Raw genomic sequence first — 18,313 nt, forward strand, 5'->3', positions numbered from 1 at the left:
AACATTTGGCCTCCCACCTGCTTTAGAACGTCTTTTTTCTTTTCTGGAGTCAGCTACAAAGATAAGCTAGTCAAAGCAGGGCAATTTATCATTATTAATATATTGCATAGTCTAACCTTGGAAGAAGGAGCTCTGGTGGTTATGTTTAATCAGTGAAATGGGTATTGATTTTCACAGCATTCTTTGTGAAGCTTGTGTACTTGAAATGTTCTATTAACAGGTCTCTTTTTCTTTTAGGGTTCCCTGGGAATACAAGGCCCCCAAGGTCCACCTGGAAAAGAGGGTCAGAGGGTAAGTAAACTTGGAACAACTGGCAGGCATTACCAACACAGGGGTTATTATTTCTGAAACCTAATAAAAATAAAACCAAAATACAGCAAGCAGATGGGCATGAGAAAAGTATCAACTATCCAAAGCCTGGAATTTGAGATTTGAGATTTTGGCAGAGGTTTTAAAATTCAGAAAACTCTATATATTTTCAAGATTGGCAACACAAATGCAGAGGTATAGTTTTGGTAAGATGAATAACTGTACTTTAATCTAGACCATTTTGGTCATATTTTGGATTTTCAAGTTGAGTTGACGAGTATCTCTGTGGAGTTCCAACCCATTCATGAATTCTGTAAAGATTAACTAAGTTCTTTAGCCTAATTTAATTATTGATATTAGTGACTCTTTGTAACCCTCCTTTCATTACTGTTTACTGCCTTTCACTGAGATAAAATACGCAATAAATGAATGATATGTACTTATCTTTGAGAATAACAATAACCTCCAATTCTCTAGTGCAGTTCAGTCTCCTTACTCTCTAGTGCAAGAACTAGGCAGCTTCTGTTTGAATAATTTTACCTATGGGCATTCCATTCTTGTGGCTTATAATTGGTATACTTTTTGAAAATCATTTTAAAGCCTCAAACATTTTTATGTATGCTTTTTCATATGATTACTCAAGAATAATACCCTAGTCATTGTTAAATTGCTTAATAGAGCAAGTACTATCAACTTTTGTTAGCTTATGGATGAGAGTTGCCTAAAATCATAGAGATAGTAAAAAGTAAAGCCAGGACTTGGATTTGATTCCAGATCTCATGTTCTCTTTTACTACCCCAGTCTATTAAATGAAATGAATTTTTAGTCACTCCTATTTGTTGTTTCAAGCTTTGTCCTCTGACACAACTTACAGAAAGTCTGCTCCTTCGACTTTATGAGTCCTTTAAACATTTGAAGATGTTAGTATTTCATCAAGGTTTACCTTTCATCAAGTTAATAAAAATCCCTGTTCTCTTGACTCTTTTTTTGTCACATGGATTCTTAACCACCCAATGGACTGATTATCTTTCCGAGAAAGCATTCATTGACCTTCTGAGGTGCCAGAAATGGGATAGGACATGTGAGGTCGATTAGGGCAGAATAAAATGTGGCAAGTATGCCTGGTACCATAGACAATGTGCTTCTATTGCAGCCTCAGATTAAATCAGTATTTCTTTGTATGGTATTGCACTTTTGATTTATGCAGCCATGCTGTCAACTAAAATCTTCCCTCTTTTTGTTTTAATGAAAACTGCTACCCAGTCAGATATTCACCATCCTATTTTTGTACAATTGCCTTTTGAATTTTAGAGTAGGATTTTATTCCTATTATTGAATTTCATCTTCTGGATTTTGGTCCCTAATAACATCCTATTGGATTTTTTTTTTTTTTTTTAACAATTTGAATCCTGTTTTCTAATGAAATAACTCCTAGCTTTATATCGCCTTAAAATTTGATACACCTGTCTTCTGCACTGACTACCCTATATAACATCAACAGAGGTTGCCATCTTGTCTATCATTAACAATCTTATGTCTTCATAATTGAATCAGATACAAATGCACCTGAACTCTACTTCCTCCTGCTCACAAGTCTTCATTTTTTTTGTCAGATAATTATGAGAGACTTTGTCAGGTACAACAAGCTTGAATGAAAAATATTCAAATGAGGCTTTTTAAAAATAATAAGGCTTCAATTTAAAATTGTACCCTATCAAAGCTTGCATTTTAGATGAGGTAAAAAATAAATTAAGCTTATATATTCCTCACAGTAATCATGGAGGAAACTGTTCATATTTTAAAGTTCAGCCACAAAAGCATGCAAATTTACTCCACTTATAAAGGTATGTAATCCTGGTGACAATGGTTAAGGTGCTCAGCTGCTAAACAAAAGATTGGCAGTTTGAGCTCCCCAGCCACTCTGCAGGTGCAGGAGAAAGATGTGGCAGTTTACATGTGTAAAGATTTACATCCTTAGAAACCCTCTAAGGCAGTTCTACTCTTTCCTATAGGGTTGCTATGAGTCAGGATCAACTCAACGGCAGTGGATTTGGGTATAGTCCAGATAATTTTATATCGCTTTTATTTTATCTACTATCAAGAGTAACATAGTGCCAGAGAATAGAGAATGCAATATAATTTTATAGACACTCCTAGGCATAGTTTGTCATTATTGCTAATGCCTTTTCACAAATTCTATACTTATTGAGAGAAGTAGCTAGTTAGACATTAGCTAGAATTTGAGAACAGACATTATGAATTTAAAATTCTTCTTATTGACCCATTATCAACAATATTTTTATATTTTGATTACAGATGTTTGACCAGAAAGGAATTGACTATCCTTAAGGCTATTGCAATAAAATATAAAATATATGGCAAGACTACACAGTTGACTTCTAGGCGTAATATCTTTAATGAAAAGTAGAACATTTAATGAAAGTAGAACATTTTATTTAAGACAAATCATCAATTTGCTGGTTTTCCTTGGGGACTGAATAGGTAGCTGCTACTACTCTATCAATTTCTCACAATTACAGTGAGTTTCAAACATGAGTGTCATATGTAAAGGCATCAAATATTGGAAAAATGTGTTAATATTGCTGTTATTATTTTTATTGTTGTGTGTTGTTGTTAGTACCACCGAGTTGGCTCTGATTCATAGCAACCTTATGTACAACAGGAACACTACCTGGTCCCATGCTATCCTCACAGTCCTTGCTATGTGTGAGCCCATTGTTGCAGTACTCTATCAATACATCTCATTGAGAGTCTTCCCCTTTATCGTTGACCCTCTACTTTCCCAGGCATGATATCCTTCTCTAGGGACTTGTCTCTTCTGACAATACCAAAGTACAAGAGATGAAGTCCAACCATACTCACTTGTAAGGAGCATCCTGGCTGTACTTCTTCCAAGACAGATTTGTTCATTCTTCTGGCAGTCCATGGTATTTTCAGTATTCTTCACCAACACCACAATTCAAATGCATCAATTCTGCAATATTCCTTATTCCCTGTCTAGTTTTCACATGCTTATGAGGCTTTTGGAAATACCATGGCTCAACTTCAAAGTGACTGACATCTGTCAATTTGTCATGTATTGTTGCTGTAATGCTGGGAGCTATGCTACCGGTATTTCAAATACCAGCAGGGTCACCCATGGTGGACAGGTTTCAGCAGAGCTTCCAAACTAAGCAGACTAAGGACAGGACCATCTTTTGAAAAAAATGGCCACTGAAAACTTTGTGATTGACAGTGAAACATCATCTGATTATTTCATTAAAATATATGAATCCTGATTAATAAATTCTTTTTCATTTTATCTCTTTGTGCAGTTTTCTAAGCACAATAGGAAAGCTATTTTTTCCTAATACTCCACCAGAATTCTGTCTGAAACTTTTATTATTTGATTTCATTCTTTTGTTTTTTAAGCTAGTAAATTTTCATTTCATAAATGTTCATTTGATGAAATTTAGTAGTTGTACTTTTTATACTAAAATGCTACTTTTAACCTCAACAATATTAGGCAGCTGATACATATCTAAAATTTCTGGGCTTTTTGTTTTCTTTTCTTTTTCTCTTACCCTGTTGATCTTTTTATTGGAATCCTTTATATGCCTTTTTTTTTTTTTTTTTAATTTCACTTTGCTGTCTTTTTTAAGTCCTGTAAGTAAAACATTTGGCTTACACATTGTTGTGATCTGTATCTGTTTTGGTTTTCTTGTGCCACTTTAACAGAAAATATCACAAATGGGTGGCTTTAATAAACAGGGATTTATTCTCTTACAGTTTTGGAGGCTAGAAGTCCGAGTTCAAAGTGCCAGCTCTAGGCACTGGGTCAAAGCCCCTCGACTTTGGGCTTGAACTCTACCTCTTGCTCCCAGCCCACTGAAGCTGGAAGCTTCTTTTAACTCAGATAGCTGCTGGCCACTGAGGCTGACAAACCCAAGGTCAACAAATAAATGGCTGCTCCAGTCCCCAAATTATCAAACAACATGGCAGGCCACTGGTTTAAGTCCAGGAACAACCCTAAAACCAGCAGACAATATGGCAGGCTGCTGAATGAAGGGTTGGCTCCATGCAGGGTCTGAGCCTGCCAGAAAGCACAAGACCATTCCCAAAGCTTCTTTTTATATACTGGAAGCAGACCACATCCTTAAGGCAGATATTTAGCTGCTCCAGTAGATTCCACCATGGAGTGGATTACCAGTCTCGTTATGGGGAATAACTACATCCAGCTGCCCAGACACTTAAAACCAGGCCCAGCCAAGTTGACACACAACATTAACTAGCACAAAATCCTTTATGGATTAACACAACTAATTTTTTTAATTCAACGAATGTTCAGTATCTGCCATAAGCCATAGATGAGAATGTATCAGAGAGTAGTGGGAAGAGCAGGATGGGGATCTGAAGGCTAAGAAGCTGTTCAGGCCATAACAAGGATAGAAAAGGGCCAGAAGTGAGACGAGGGCACTGCAGGGCTACAAAGTCGCAGTGGAGAGTTTCAAGATACATGGAAGCTTCAGAAATAAGGATTCAAATTTGGAACAGAATCAAGGGAATGATGTTGGAAATGGGGAGAGATGACCGGAATCAATGCCAGTTGAGAGAAAAGTTTAACTTCAGCAATGGGGATGAAATTGGAAACAAAAATTACAATAAAAGATGTAAAGGTGTGAAGGGGTGAATTGTGAAGAAGCGGAGGCAGCAATGGGAGAATGTGGGGGAAGGTAAGGACAAGGAAAGATAGAAGAGAAGCATCTTAGTAAAAAGTGGAGTATTTTAGGTAAATGAGCATTTGCATAAGTATTTAGATAAAATATGACAAAAGAACTGCTATTTATAAAAATTATTTGTAAAACATAAATTCCTTATAAAATCTCCTACTATTACTATTAGAATCTCCCAAAATAGAAAGAAAATTGTAATTATTTTAACATGTTTTTGGATTTTTTTCTTTGTAATCACATTAAGTATGTGGCTGAATAATCTCAAGATTAGGATGGAACAATAACCTTTTTTAAAGAAATAATTCTAGATCTGTGAAAAATATTTCCTGGTAAAATCAATTACTACTAAAATCACAGGCCTTTTGGGCTGTCTCAAGATGACATATTAGTTTTGCACTCCATGTTGTCAGATTCCAATTCTAATCCTAAACAGACATTTATGTTTTAATTTTCCTCTACCCTTGTTCTAAAGAGCTCTGGCAGTGCAATGCCTAAGGCATTTGATTACTCACCAGAAAGTTGGTGGTTCAAAACCACCAGGTCCACCATGGAAAGAAGATAGGGAAATCTATTTCCATAAAGATTTACCACCTTGGAAACCCAATGGGGGTCACAATGAGTCAGTATCAACTCAATAGCAGTAGGTTTGTTTTTGTTTGTTTGTTTACCCCTTATTCTGAGATTATCTTCTCTGCTTTCCTTTCTGTCATTTTTTCCCCTCTTTCCACCAGGTAGCCACATTCCCTTGATTGTCTCTTTCCATCATTTTTGTACACATTTTACTTTCCCTTGGAGCACATGCTTCAAGCTAGCTTTGAAGCCTGAGTCTGGGGTCAGGGATCCTTGCATTCTAAACAGCACACAGAACCTAAGATTGTATTACCTTTGCCCTGTCAGAATGTGACACTTTGCACAAGCCCAGACTTGATGGCAATGGAACTGGGCCATATTTCCTTCAAGAGATGGAAGTTTGATGGCCAAACATGCAGAAGTCTAAGAGAGCAGGGAAGAGAATATGTTGGCTTGCTTCTAATGGTAGAAACAACTTGGGGTATAGCATGGAGGCTGCAGCACATGCTCTGAAGATGGACAGCCTGAGTTCAAATCCTAGGTTTTCTGTTTATTAGCTGTGTGATATTAGGAAGTTCCTCGGTTTCTCCGAGCCTTGGTTTCCTCATTTAGAAAATGAGGATTATAATACATCCTATGTTGCAGAGTTGTGAGGAGAATCTTGTGTAGCTTTTAACTATTGGCATTATTCTCATACTTACCCCAGTGACCTAAAGCTGTTTATAGAAGGGAAGGCAAATAGGCAATTCCAAAATATTAGGGCTTGATCAAAGTAAATGACTAATTTTTAAAGAAAAATTATTTAAGATCAAATAACTGTTTTTACTACTACTATACTATTGAATCCATTTTATTTAACTTTTTTCTGAACCCTTACTTGACCTGGATGCCCAAGCCCGTGTCATAATGCCTCCAGAAATATTATGAGGCCCAGTATTTATCCAATTTCATAATCACATACTTCTGCTCACTCACTAAAACTATGACTTTACCATGAATTTGTATAATAAATAGGAAAATGTCAGTAAATTATTTAAAACACAGTTTTAACTCTAAACCTAGCTAAAACATAAGTTACAGAAAAAGGTTTTTGTTGTTTTTTTTCCTTGAATCCGTATATTAATATGTACGTGTTATAAATAACATCTTAGAGGTACTAGATTTTACAACTAGTAGTTCATGTTTATAGTACATGTTATAAACTTCCTGTCATACAGGTGACATTTTTTTCTACCTACTTCCTATGAAATTCCTCAGGATGTCTCCTTGAGGATTACCTTGAGAGTCTACGAGAGATATCATCTTTGATCATATGTGACATTTCTAGATGGATAACTGGGAAATTGTGTACTCTGCTTAGGTCTCAAGAGCTTTGAAACTTTTCCTTACACTTTGCTTGAATTTACAAGAACAAATATGAGACCCAATTTATTTCTGTCTGCATTCCTGTTTGCAGAACTCTGGAGTAGACTTTGGAAATCTTCAGTGTTGTTTTAGTCTCTGATATTGCTGCTTTTGCCTTTATTTGATGTATCTTCACAAATTCACTTAGCCACCTAGGATTTATCTAATTGTCCTCAGGTTACCTATTGCTCTTGTTGTTGTGTGCTGTGAGGTCTATTACAACTTGTAGTGACCCGATAGGACAGAGTAGAACTGCCCCATAGGATTTCCAAGGCTGTAAACCTTTATGGAAGCAGACTTCCCAATCTTTCTCCAACAGAGCAGTTGTTGGGTTCAAACTGCCAAACATTTGGTTAGCAATTGAATGCTTTAGCCACTATGCCACCAGATCTCCTGAGTTTACCTATAGGAGTATTAAAACAATTAACTCATATACGAAGTACCATTTATACTGGGAATGTAAGCAATTAAACAGTATTTAGCATCCGTATTAAGGAGCTCTGGTGCTGTAGTGCCTGAGGCATTTGACTGCTAACCAGATGGTTGGCAGTTCAAACCCACCAGTTGGTGTGCAGAAGGAAAACTGGGCAATCTACTTCCATAAAGATTTACTGCCTTGGAAACCCAGTGGGGGTCACTATGAGTTGGAATCGACTCAATGGCAGTGAGTTTGGGTTTTTGGTTTGTAGCATCTGTATTATTACAAATCACATGAATATGTTATGCACATTTTAGCCTGAATTTATTCAGTTCCTGTTTTGTGGGCTTTGAGTGCTATATGTTGAACGTGTATGTGAATAAATAAAATAATACACATACTTCCATCATTTTATTCCATATTTCAGTGATTGTGGGAATTCAATATAGGGCATTAGAATCACGTAATAGTTTCCTTTGTCGTAACGTTTATCAATACAGAATTATATCTTTCGTTTCTTTGCAAGTTAACATCCTATGCTTGAACTTATAAGGTCCCAAATAGGCCATCCTCTGTTTGACTTAATAATGTATCACTTAATATTTGTGAGTTTTCTTAATAGTATTTTGGGGTTCCTGGCAAGTATATTCCCCCCAAGGTATAGAATCAGAATTTCTAAGAACATCAAAAAAAAGTTCAAGGAACAGCTTCGATATTTCTCATCTGAAAAATTGTACTTTCCAGTTTGCCCCTGGTGTCCTGTCTACTGGGTCCTCCTGCTTACTCTGGCTGGATCCAATATAGTTACTAAAGCCATGGAGGAAAACAAGAAGAAGGAAAAAAGGCTGATACAAGTTAATGTCAAACATGTCTACAAGGGTGTAGCTCTGTCATAAAGACAAGAATCCTCCACTTTTGTCTTACACACAGTTCTTTGTTCCTGGAGGGAAAGATAAATCAAAGGAGCAAGTTGCTGGGAGACGACTTCTAGTTCAGTCTAATGAGAATCCGGTGGAAAAGAGATACAGAAAGAGAAGTAGCCCAGGCCTTATGAGAACAGGCTTTCCCTTAGATAAAGTTAAATATCACAGCAGGTTAATACAGTGTGGTTGTGTTCCATTGGGGTGAACTTAACTCTAATTAGTGTCTGCAATGCACATGAAGCAGAAGAGACTAACTGCCCTAGGAAGACTGTAGGAAAGCAAAAGTAATTGTAACCAATGATTTCATTCTAATACCTACATAGACAGCTAAACTACAACAAGACAAGATTCTTCCTTTAAAAAAAAAAAAAAAAAATTGCCCTGATTTACAATCCCAACAATAAAGCCTCTCCTCTCTCTCCTGCCTGTGACTTCCCTTTCCCTGTGCCCTTCTTATCTATGCATTCCTATCTGTCTGATTTTCCCTGTGTGCAAATGTTGCCTTTCTGATATTTCATGGGTGACTGATTGATCTAAGGGGTACATCTCCCTAGGGTAAGTGGGTACATCTCCCTGGGGTGTTCTGCTTGTAGGCCTTTCTACTGTTTGTCTTAGACCTAATCCACAGAAGAAAGTCCAGTTCCACACCTGAAGGATAACCTGGAGCCATAGTCTCAGGGGTTCTGCCCGCCTCCATCTGACCACTAATTCTGGTCATTTTTATTTTTTAAAATAATTTGTTCCACATTTTTTCCTTCCACTCTATCCAGGATCTCCAATTTTGACTCCTTTCTGAGTGGTTGGCTTTGGTAGCAGGGCACCATCTAGTTCTGGTTTCAGGATCGTGAAAACTGAGGACTCCATGGCGTATCATTTTCTTGGACTATTTTTTCCACGTGACTTTAATTTTCTTCCCTTTTCTTCACCCCAGACAAGGGAAAACCAATAGTTGCATCTTAGATGGCCGCTTGAACATTTTTAAGACTCCGGTCACTACTCACCAAAGTAGATATAGAACAAAACTTTTATGTACTATGTTGTGCTAGTTGAGCTGGATGTCCCCCAAGACCATCATCCTGAGCCCGCAGACCTGGTAACTCTCTCCCTCAACATGTTTGGTTGTCTCTGAGAAGAAGCTCTGAGTTGGTTGTTTCTTCTGTTCATTCTTTAATGCATGTGGATATTTTTGTAGCATATATATATATATATATATATCTTCAGCCAAATCTATCCTTGGTCAGGGGTATATTCCTGTTCGCTTATCCACTCCCAATTTTCTGACCTGTCTATGCATTTACCCATAGACTAGTGTTTGCTGCCACTGGTAATGCAGTATTGTGCATGTAATGGTATTTGTCTCCATTATCTATATCTCTTGTGCACACTCTGTGTCCTCCTTTTCCCTATTGTCATTATGCTGGTGACACATTTTTGTTGTATATACACATACACATAGTAACAAGCCAAAATTCTTAACATTCATTTAAATGAAGGATCAAAATGACACTTATTGTGCTGTAACAAAATAGCTTTATAAGATATCTGTATTATTTGGCTAGTAAAGAGAAAATATTTTCTATTTTTCAAATAGGATCCTGAGTCTTATTTATGTGGAAGGACCCAAAAGCTAGTCTCTGCCATGAAACAAAGCCTACCATCTCATGGAAATTCCTTCAAACTAGAATCACCAACTTCCAGAGATTCACAGAGGTCAAGAGTGGCTTTGGGGTGGGCTTAAGGGATGGACATATTTCAGAAGCATCAAATTCTCATATTTTAGAGCTGAAAGGGTACTTTAGATGTCATTCTAGTCCACCAAATAAGAAAATTGGTACCCAGAAACATTCAATAACTCCCCAATACTGCAGGATTTTTTAATCTCTTTAACTCTTCTGTATAATAGGAAATATTCACTATCTATTTTAAAATCCAATACCAAAGCCCAGATCTGCATACTTTTAAAATGAGACTAATGAGAATTTAACCAAAACACTGTCTTGAAGAGCCACTTTATTATTATTATTTTAAATTAAGGCCACAGTTTATAAGGGAGAAATACAGATTGATAAAATTGATTCTCTTATGGTCTCCACAGATTGTAAAGAGTGTCTATTAGGTTCTTCTGCCCTGCTTGTCTTGCACTGGCATTGGGAAGTGGCATTGACTAGCCAAGGGAAACCTTGGGTTGGAGTCAGAGCTACTCTCTTTGCAGCCCTAGAATTGGATTAATTTGTAACTTTAGCCAAATCACTAAAAATTCTAATCTAAATCTGTCTGTTTTGTCACTGTTTAACCCTCAAGTATGTTATGGGATTAAGCCAGAAGCACTTTGAGTGACTTTAGTGACAAGTGTTATATGAAACCAAAACACCAAACCAAACTCACTGCCATTGAGTCAATTCTAATTCATAGTGACCCTATAGGACAAAGTAGAACTGCCCAATAGGGTTTCCAAAGCTGTACACCCTTATAGAAGTAGACTGACTTTCACCTTTCTCCCATGGAGTGACTAGTGGGTTCAAACCACCAACCTTCTGGTTAGCAGCCAAATGCTTCACCCACTGTACCACCACCTACTTCCAAAAAAACCAAAACCCACTGCCATCGAGTCGGATCCAACTCGTAGCAACCCCTCCTTAGGTTTCTGAGGCAGTATCACTACAGAAGTAGATTGTCCAATCTTCCTTCTGAGGAGTTGCTGGTAGGTTTGAATGCCAGCCTTCTGGTTAGCAGTCAAATGCCTTTGACACTACACTACCAGAGCTCCTACCTCCTACTTAGCCACTCAAAAAACAAAAACTAAACTCATTGCCATTGAGTTGATTTCAACTTACAGTGACCCCCATTGGATTTCCAAGGCTGTAAATCTTTATGGAGGTAGATCACCCCATCTTCCTCCTGCTGAGCACCTGGTGGCTTTGAATTGTTAACCTTCTGGTTAGCTGTCAAATGCCTTATCTACTATGCCACCAGAGCTCCTTTACACTTAAAAAATATGGAATAGGAGAAGGCAATTTCCACCAAAGTGGTGATATGCTAATACTTCTGCATCAGTATCTTTATTCAGAACATTACACTTAACACGTTTGTAGGTATCTGGTACATTCATCATTAGAAACATCCAGAAGAAAATTATTTATCCATTAGGGACACAGGTAATATATATGTAGGTGGTGCCAAAACCAAGAATTAACCATAAGATATTAATCAATTTAGGAAACATAAACATATAAGTTTTCAGAAATGCAAAATATTTAGAATATGAAATAATTTTATGGACCAGTGATTTTGAATACCACCCAAATTATGTTTCAAATAAATAAGAAAACCTCAATTTTGTAAAATGCCATAGTATTTAGAATTACTTAAATGATATCACAGAATTCTCAAAGAGAATTTAATTTTATAGCACTTCAATTTTACTATGTTGTATTTCAGTTCTCAGGAGAGAGTAGAGCTATTTCAGAATAAATGTGAAGCTGCAATTCTAGGAAAAGTTGGCAATTTCCTTACAGAATATAAGAAACTATACATTATTCTAAATTTCTTCGCATAATAATATTCAGGTAGTCCTTGAATTCTACAGAAATAGCTTAGAATCTACTTTTCCTCATTTTCCTTAAATGAATAAATTACCTGGGTTTTTTTCATGAATAAAGGTGTAATTGTGACATCTTTCTGACATTTTTAATATGTTCAGCAGAAATATATATATATACACACACACATACATACATACACACATACACATAGTAAAATATATGTGTGTGTGTGTGTGTGTGTATATATATATATATATATATATTCATTGTTCTTTTTGAATTCACAGCAATAAACACTTATCAGATAATGTTCTGCTGCTATTCATAAGGTTTTCACTGGCCAATTGTTTTAGAAGTAAATCATCAGGTCCTTCTTTATTGTCTGTCTTAGTCTAGAGGCTTTGCTAAAGCCTGTCCACCAGAGGTAACTTGCTGGTATTTGAAGAACCAATGACATAACTTCCACCATCATAGCAACAATCATGCCACCAAAGTAAAACAAAATGACAGATAAGTGGTGGCTTTTCAGTCAGATATTGGCCCAACTCTCCAGCATCATCCAATTTCAGGGATAGTTGTTTCTGAAAGAGAGTTGTTATACTCACCTTAGGAGGTTCTGACTTGATGACCACCATCAAGATGAGTTGTGAAATGACAACAAGGACAACACACATAAAGAAAGCAAAAGGTCACTAAAAAGACAGGAAAGAAGGAAAGGACCAAAATGGATATCAGAAGAGACTCCAAAACTTGCACTTGAATGTAGAGTAGCTATAGAGAATGGAAGAAATTGTGATATAAAAGAGCTGAGCAGAAGATTTCAAGCTAAGCAGCTTAAGAAGACAAAGTAAAGTGTTATAATGAAATGTGCAAAGACTTGGAGGTAGAAAATCAAAAGAGAAGAACATGTTTGGCTTTTCTCAAACTAAAAGTACTGAATAAAAATGTAAGCCTTGAGTTGCAATACTGAAGGATTCCATGAGCAAGATATTAAATAACACAGGAAGCATCAAAAGAAGATTGCTTGTGAGTAGCCATTTAAGGCGAAACTATTGGTCTCCCCTGTCCAAAGCAAAGCAGAGTAAAGAAAATCAAAGACACAAGGAAACAATTAATTCAAAGGACTAACTGACCATGTAAACCCCAGCCTCCATAAGCCTGAGATCAGAAGAACTAGATGGTGCCTGCCTACCCCTGCTACCCACTCTGAAAGGGATCATAGTAGGTAGTCTTAGATAGAGTGGGAGAAAAATGTGGAAAAAAATCCAAAATCAAAAAAAGTCTAGGCTTACTGGTCTGATGAAGACTGGTGGAACCCCTGAGACTATGTTGTTGTTGTTAGGTGCCGCTGAGTTGTCTCTGACTCATAGCAACCCTATGCACAGCAGAACAAAACGCCACCCAATCCTGAGCCAGCTCCATGAGTCTAGCTATACTTGAGCCCTTCGCCACTGCCATCATGTCAATCCATCTCATTGAGGGTCTTCCCCTCTTTCGTCAACCCTCCACCTTCTCCAGGGAATGGTCCTTTCTGACAACAACCTTCTCCAGGGAATGGTCCTTTCTGACAACATGACCAAAATATGTGAGACGAAATCTGGCCATTCTCGCATCTAAGGCGCATTCTGACTACACTTCCTCCAGGACAGACCTGTTAGTTCTTTTAGCAGTCCATAATACTTTCAGCATTCTTTGCCAACACCACGGCTCAAAAGCATCAATTCTTCTTCGGCCTTCCTTATTCATTGTCCTTCTCTCACATGCATATGAGGCGACTGAAAATACCATAGCTTGTGTCAGGTGCACCTTAGTCCTCAAGGAGATACCTTTGCTCTTCAGCATTTGAAAGAGGTCCTTTGCAGCTGATTTGCCCAGTGCTATACATCATCTAATGTCCTAAATGCTGCATCCATTGGTGTCAAATGTAGAACCAAGCAATGTGAAGAGACTATGGCCATTAGACACTTTTCAAGGCAGGAACTGAACTAAACCCCCATGGTTCAACTTTCAGCCAAATGATAGATGGTCCTATAAGGTAGACAGTAAATTCCAGGAAGGTATGCACTCATTAGAACAATCCACCATACAAGACCAAAAGGGTGGCATTTATAACATACTACCCAAAATATTGTTCCCCATCATACTTTGGTGAGTAGCAACTGGAATCTTAAAAGCTTGCAAGTGGCCATCTAGATGCAACAATGGATCTCTCCTTGTCCAGAGCAAAGAAGAATGAAGAAAATCAAAGACATATGGAAAGAATTAGTCCAAGTGATTGGTACACCATGTGATCCTCAGCCTAGATGACTATGAGACCGGAAAAACTAGATGGTGCCCAACTACCACTGTCAACCACTCAGAGGGGGATCTATGTAGGAGATCCTGGATAGAGTGGGAGAAAAATGTGGAATAAAACTCAAAATCATAAAAAAAAATTAAAAAAGGACCCGGTTTGTTGATCCGATAGAGCCTGAAGGAACCACTGAGACTATATGGCCCCTAGCTGCCCTTCAGGTCTGGAACTAAACATACTCCTATGTCTTCCAGCCAAACAAAAGACAGACATATGAGCTGAACATTCACCTTATGTAGATACACTCCTTGGAGAGAACAATCTTGGGAGAATAGAAGGGCCGTTCATGCACAGGGAGACAGCTCAGCAGGCAGGAATGCATGGGAGGAAAGGACATAAGGAAGAGGTAGCTATGGAGAGGAAATGGGAGGGGAGCTGTTGCATTGTGGGAAATTGTAGTCAATGTCATGAGACAAAGTATATATGAGCCGCTCTATGAAAAGTGATTTGCTCTATAAACTTTCACCCAAATCACAATAAAAATTAAAATAAATAAATAAATAAGGTGGTATTTGCTACTTCTGTAGTGATACCTCCTCAGAAACCCAAGGAGAGGTTGTTATGAGTCAGATCCTACTCAATGGCAGTGAGGTTTTTTAAAGCTAAGAAAGCAGGAAGTGATAGGAAAGAAGGATGAAAGAATATGGTAAGCACAGGGGGAAAGTGGGAAGAGTGCTGTTACATTGTGGGGATTGCAATGAATGTCACAAAATAAACTGTGCATGAATGGTTGAATGGAAAACCAATATGCTCTGTAAACAATAACAATAAAAGAAAAAGAAAAAAGAAGAAGATGATGATGATGAAAGGAATACACAGATCATTGTTCCAAGAAGAATTGGTCAATGTTCAGCCATTTCAGAAAGTAACATATGATCAAGAACCAATGTTATTAAAGGAAGAAATCCAAGCTGCACTGAAGGCATTGATGAAAAACAAGACTCCAGGAATTGACAGAACATCAACTGAGATGTTTCAACAAATGGAAGCAATGCTTCCATTATTTGTCTATGCCAAGAAATTCAGAAGATAGTTAAATGGCCAACCAACTGAGAGAGATCCATATTTGTGCCCATTCTAAAGACAAGTGATCCAACAGAATGTAGAAATTATCAAACAATATCATTAATGTTACATGCAAGTACAATTTTGCTGAAGACAATTCAAAAATCATTGCAACAGTACATAGACAAGGAAATGTGAGAAACTCAAGCCAGATTCAGAAGAGGATGTGGAATGAGGGATATCCTTTCTGATATCAGATAGATATTGGCTGAAAGGAGAGAATGCCAGAAAATATTTACCTGTGTGTTTTTATTATTTATGTGAAGATATTTGATGATATAAATCATAACAAATTATGGATAATTTTGTGAAGAATGGGAATTCTGGAACACTTAACTGTGCTCACATGGAACCTGCACATAAATCAAGAGGCAGTCATTCAAACAGAACAAGGCATGTTTAAAATCAGAAAAATTCACATTAGTCTTTCACCATACTTATTCAATCTGTATGCTGAGCAAATAATCTGAGAACCTCGTTTATATGAAGATGAACACAGCATCAGGATTAGAGGAAGACTCATCAACAACCTGTGATATGCAGCTTACACATCTAGCTTGCTGAAAGTGAATAGGACTTGAAGTAGTTGTTGATGAAGAACAAAGATTACACCTTCAGTATGAATTACACCTCAACATAAAAAAATAAAAATAAAAATCTTCACAACTGACCAATAAGCAACATCATGATGAATGATTACAATACTTAAGTTGCCAAGGATTTTATTTTACTTGGATCCACAATCAATGCCTATAGGAGCAGCAGTCAAGAAATCAAATGACATATTGCATTAGGCAAATCTGCTGCAGAAGACCTCTTTAAAGTGTTAAAGAGCAAAGATGTCATTTTGAGGACTAAGGTGCACCTGACCAAAGCCATGGTAGTTTCAATTGCTTCAAATGCAGCTGAAAGCTGACAATGAATAAGAAAGACTGAAGAAGAATTGATTCCTTTGAATTATGGTGTTGGGGAAGAATATTGAATATAGCATGGGCTGCCAGAAGAATAAACAAATCTGCCTTGGAAAAGCACAGCCAGAATGCACCTTAGAAGGGAAGATGGCAAGACTTCATCTCACATACTATGGACATGTGTGACCAATCCTTAGAGAAGGACTTCATGGTTTGTAAAGTAGAGGGTCAGCAAAAAAAGAAGATCCTCAATGAAATGGATTGACACAATGGCTGCAACAATAGGCTCAAACATGCAAACAATTGTGAGGATGGTACAAGACCAGGCAGTGTTTGTACATAGGGTTGTTATAAGTTGGAACTAACTCAACAGCACCTAACAACAACAGCACAAATATTGCTTTCACCACTTATATTGTCATTTGTGATTCCAAATTTATCTGTTTGGTGTAACTTAGCCTTCAGGTATGTTATAGGATTTAAAATCATGAAGAAATGTCATCTTGAATACTACACAAGATTGTTATTGGTACTGCTTTAGGCAAGGGTGTTGACACTATGTCTATGGGACATGAAAAAGAATGACTAAAGAATATCTACAAATATAGGCAAATTCATACAAATAGAAAGTAGGTTAGAGGTTAGCAGGAGCTAAGAATAAAGGGAAAATGGGGAGTTGTTTAATGGACACAGAATTTCTGTTTAAGGCGATGAGAAAGTTTTGGAAGTAGATGGTAGTGAAGGTTGTATACATTGTGAAAGTAATTATTGCCACAGATTTGTAAATTTAGAAATGGTTAAAATGGCAAATTTTATATTATATGTGTTTTACCACAATACAAATTTTTTTAAAAAAGAATCTCTAAATGTATATTTAATGCCTTGAATGCATGTAAAAATTTAATAATGTAAATGCATATAATTTATATGGATTTAATAATCTTGAATGCTTATAAAAGTCAATGATAATAATTCTACCTTAAAAGAATTAAGCCTAGAAAATGTAATGAAAAGATCAAGATACTGCTGAAGAAAAACATCTGCTTTCTTTTCTGTGTTACTAAGGCTATTAATTAGTTCATTCTCTCCATCAGACATGGGTTTTCTGCAGTGTTCCAAATCTTTTGCAGAAATATTTCAGTAGCTTTGTGCATTTATTCAATCGTGGTTATAGCTTATATCCAAAAGGATTTGAGGATCTCACAAATATAATAAATCCAGAATCTCAACACCAAGAGAAAAAGACAAGTGCTTATTAATAAAGACAAGGAAAAAGAAAATGATTAAGTAAGAATACCTACACTGAGGGTACATTTGAACACAAATCTTAACTCTGAGATATCTGACTATTTATTTAAGAAACATTTTACTACCTGTTATGTGCAAGGTACTATGGAGGTTGTCTTAGGTCAGGTTTTCCTAGAAGCAGAGCTTAAAATGGGGTTTCTTTTACCCCATTAAAATGATGTATGGAAGAACCTGTAAGAGAGTAAAGGAAGCAGGAAAAGAGGCAGAACATAAGCAAAAATGTAGGAAAAATCTAGGCTCATACTCAAACACGGTGCTATGGAGCACCACAGAATTTGTCCTACATAGACACGAGGAGCTCTAGTGGTGTAGTGGTTAAAGCACTTGTCTGCTAACCAAAAAAAATGATTGGTGGTTCAAACCCACCAGCTGCTCTGTAGAAAAAAGATGAGACAGTCTGCTGCCATAAAGATGTATAGCCTTAGAAATGCAATGGGGGTCACTATGAGTCAGAGTTGACCTGACGGCAGTGAGTTGTGTTTTTTTTTGTTTGTTTGTTTTTGGCTTTTTTTCCTTTTTTATAGACAAGGAGGTAGGCTTTGATACCCATCAGTAAATTCCAGGTTTCTCCAGGAAAGGCAGCTCCTATAGACTAAGGTGATCTTCTGGAGAAGGGTGTGGGTAAAAGCCATTTTTAGCCACAACTCCTGCACTAGAGATGAGTACACCAACTGAGCCCAGCGTGAATAGCACCTGCACCAGAGATGGGATAAAACACAATCTTTAACTTTACCAACTCAGAGTCCTTGGCGGCTTTTGAACAAAAGTGGTGATAAA

General features: G+C 37.1%; 1 protein-coding gene across 1 annotated transcript in view; it reads left to right on the plus strand.

Moving 5' to 3' along the window:
- Positions 1 to 18,313, plus strand: part of COL19A1 (collagen type XIX alpha 1 chain) — a 537,038-nt gene that overhangs the window by 284,980 nt on the left and 233,745 nt on the right. Inside the window, exon 14 of the mRNA XM_007945183.2 lies at positions 238 to 291. Within this exon, the coding sequence (XP_007943374.1) occupies positions 238 to 291 (54 nt within the window). The remainder of the gene's footprint in view (positions 1 to 237; positions 292 to 18,313) is intronic.

The sequence above is a fragment of the Orycteropus afer genome, unplaced genomic scaffold (genome assembly GCF_000298275.1).
Source record: "Orycteropus afer afer isolate SDZICR_OR568_19922 unplaced genomic scaffold, OryAfe1.0 scaffold00133, whole genome shotgun sequence".
Taxonomy (NCBI): Eukaryota; Metazoa; Chordata; class Mammalia; order Tubulidentata; family Orycteropodidae; genus Orycteropus; species Orycteropus afer.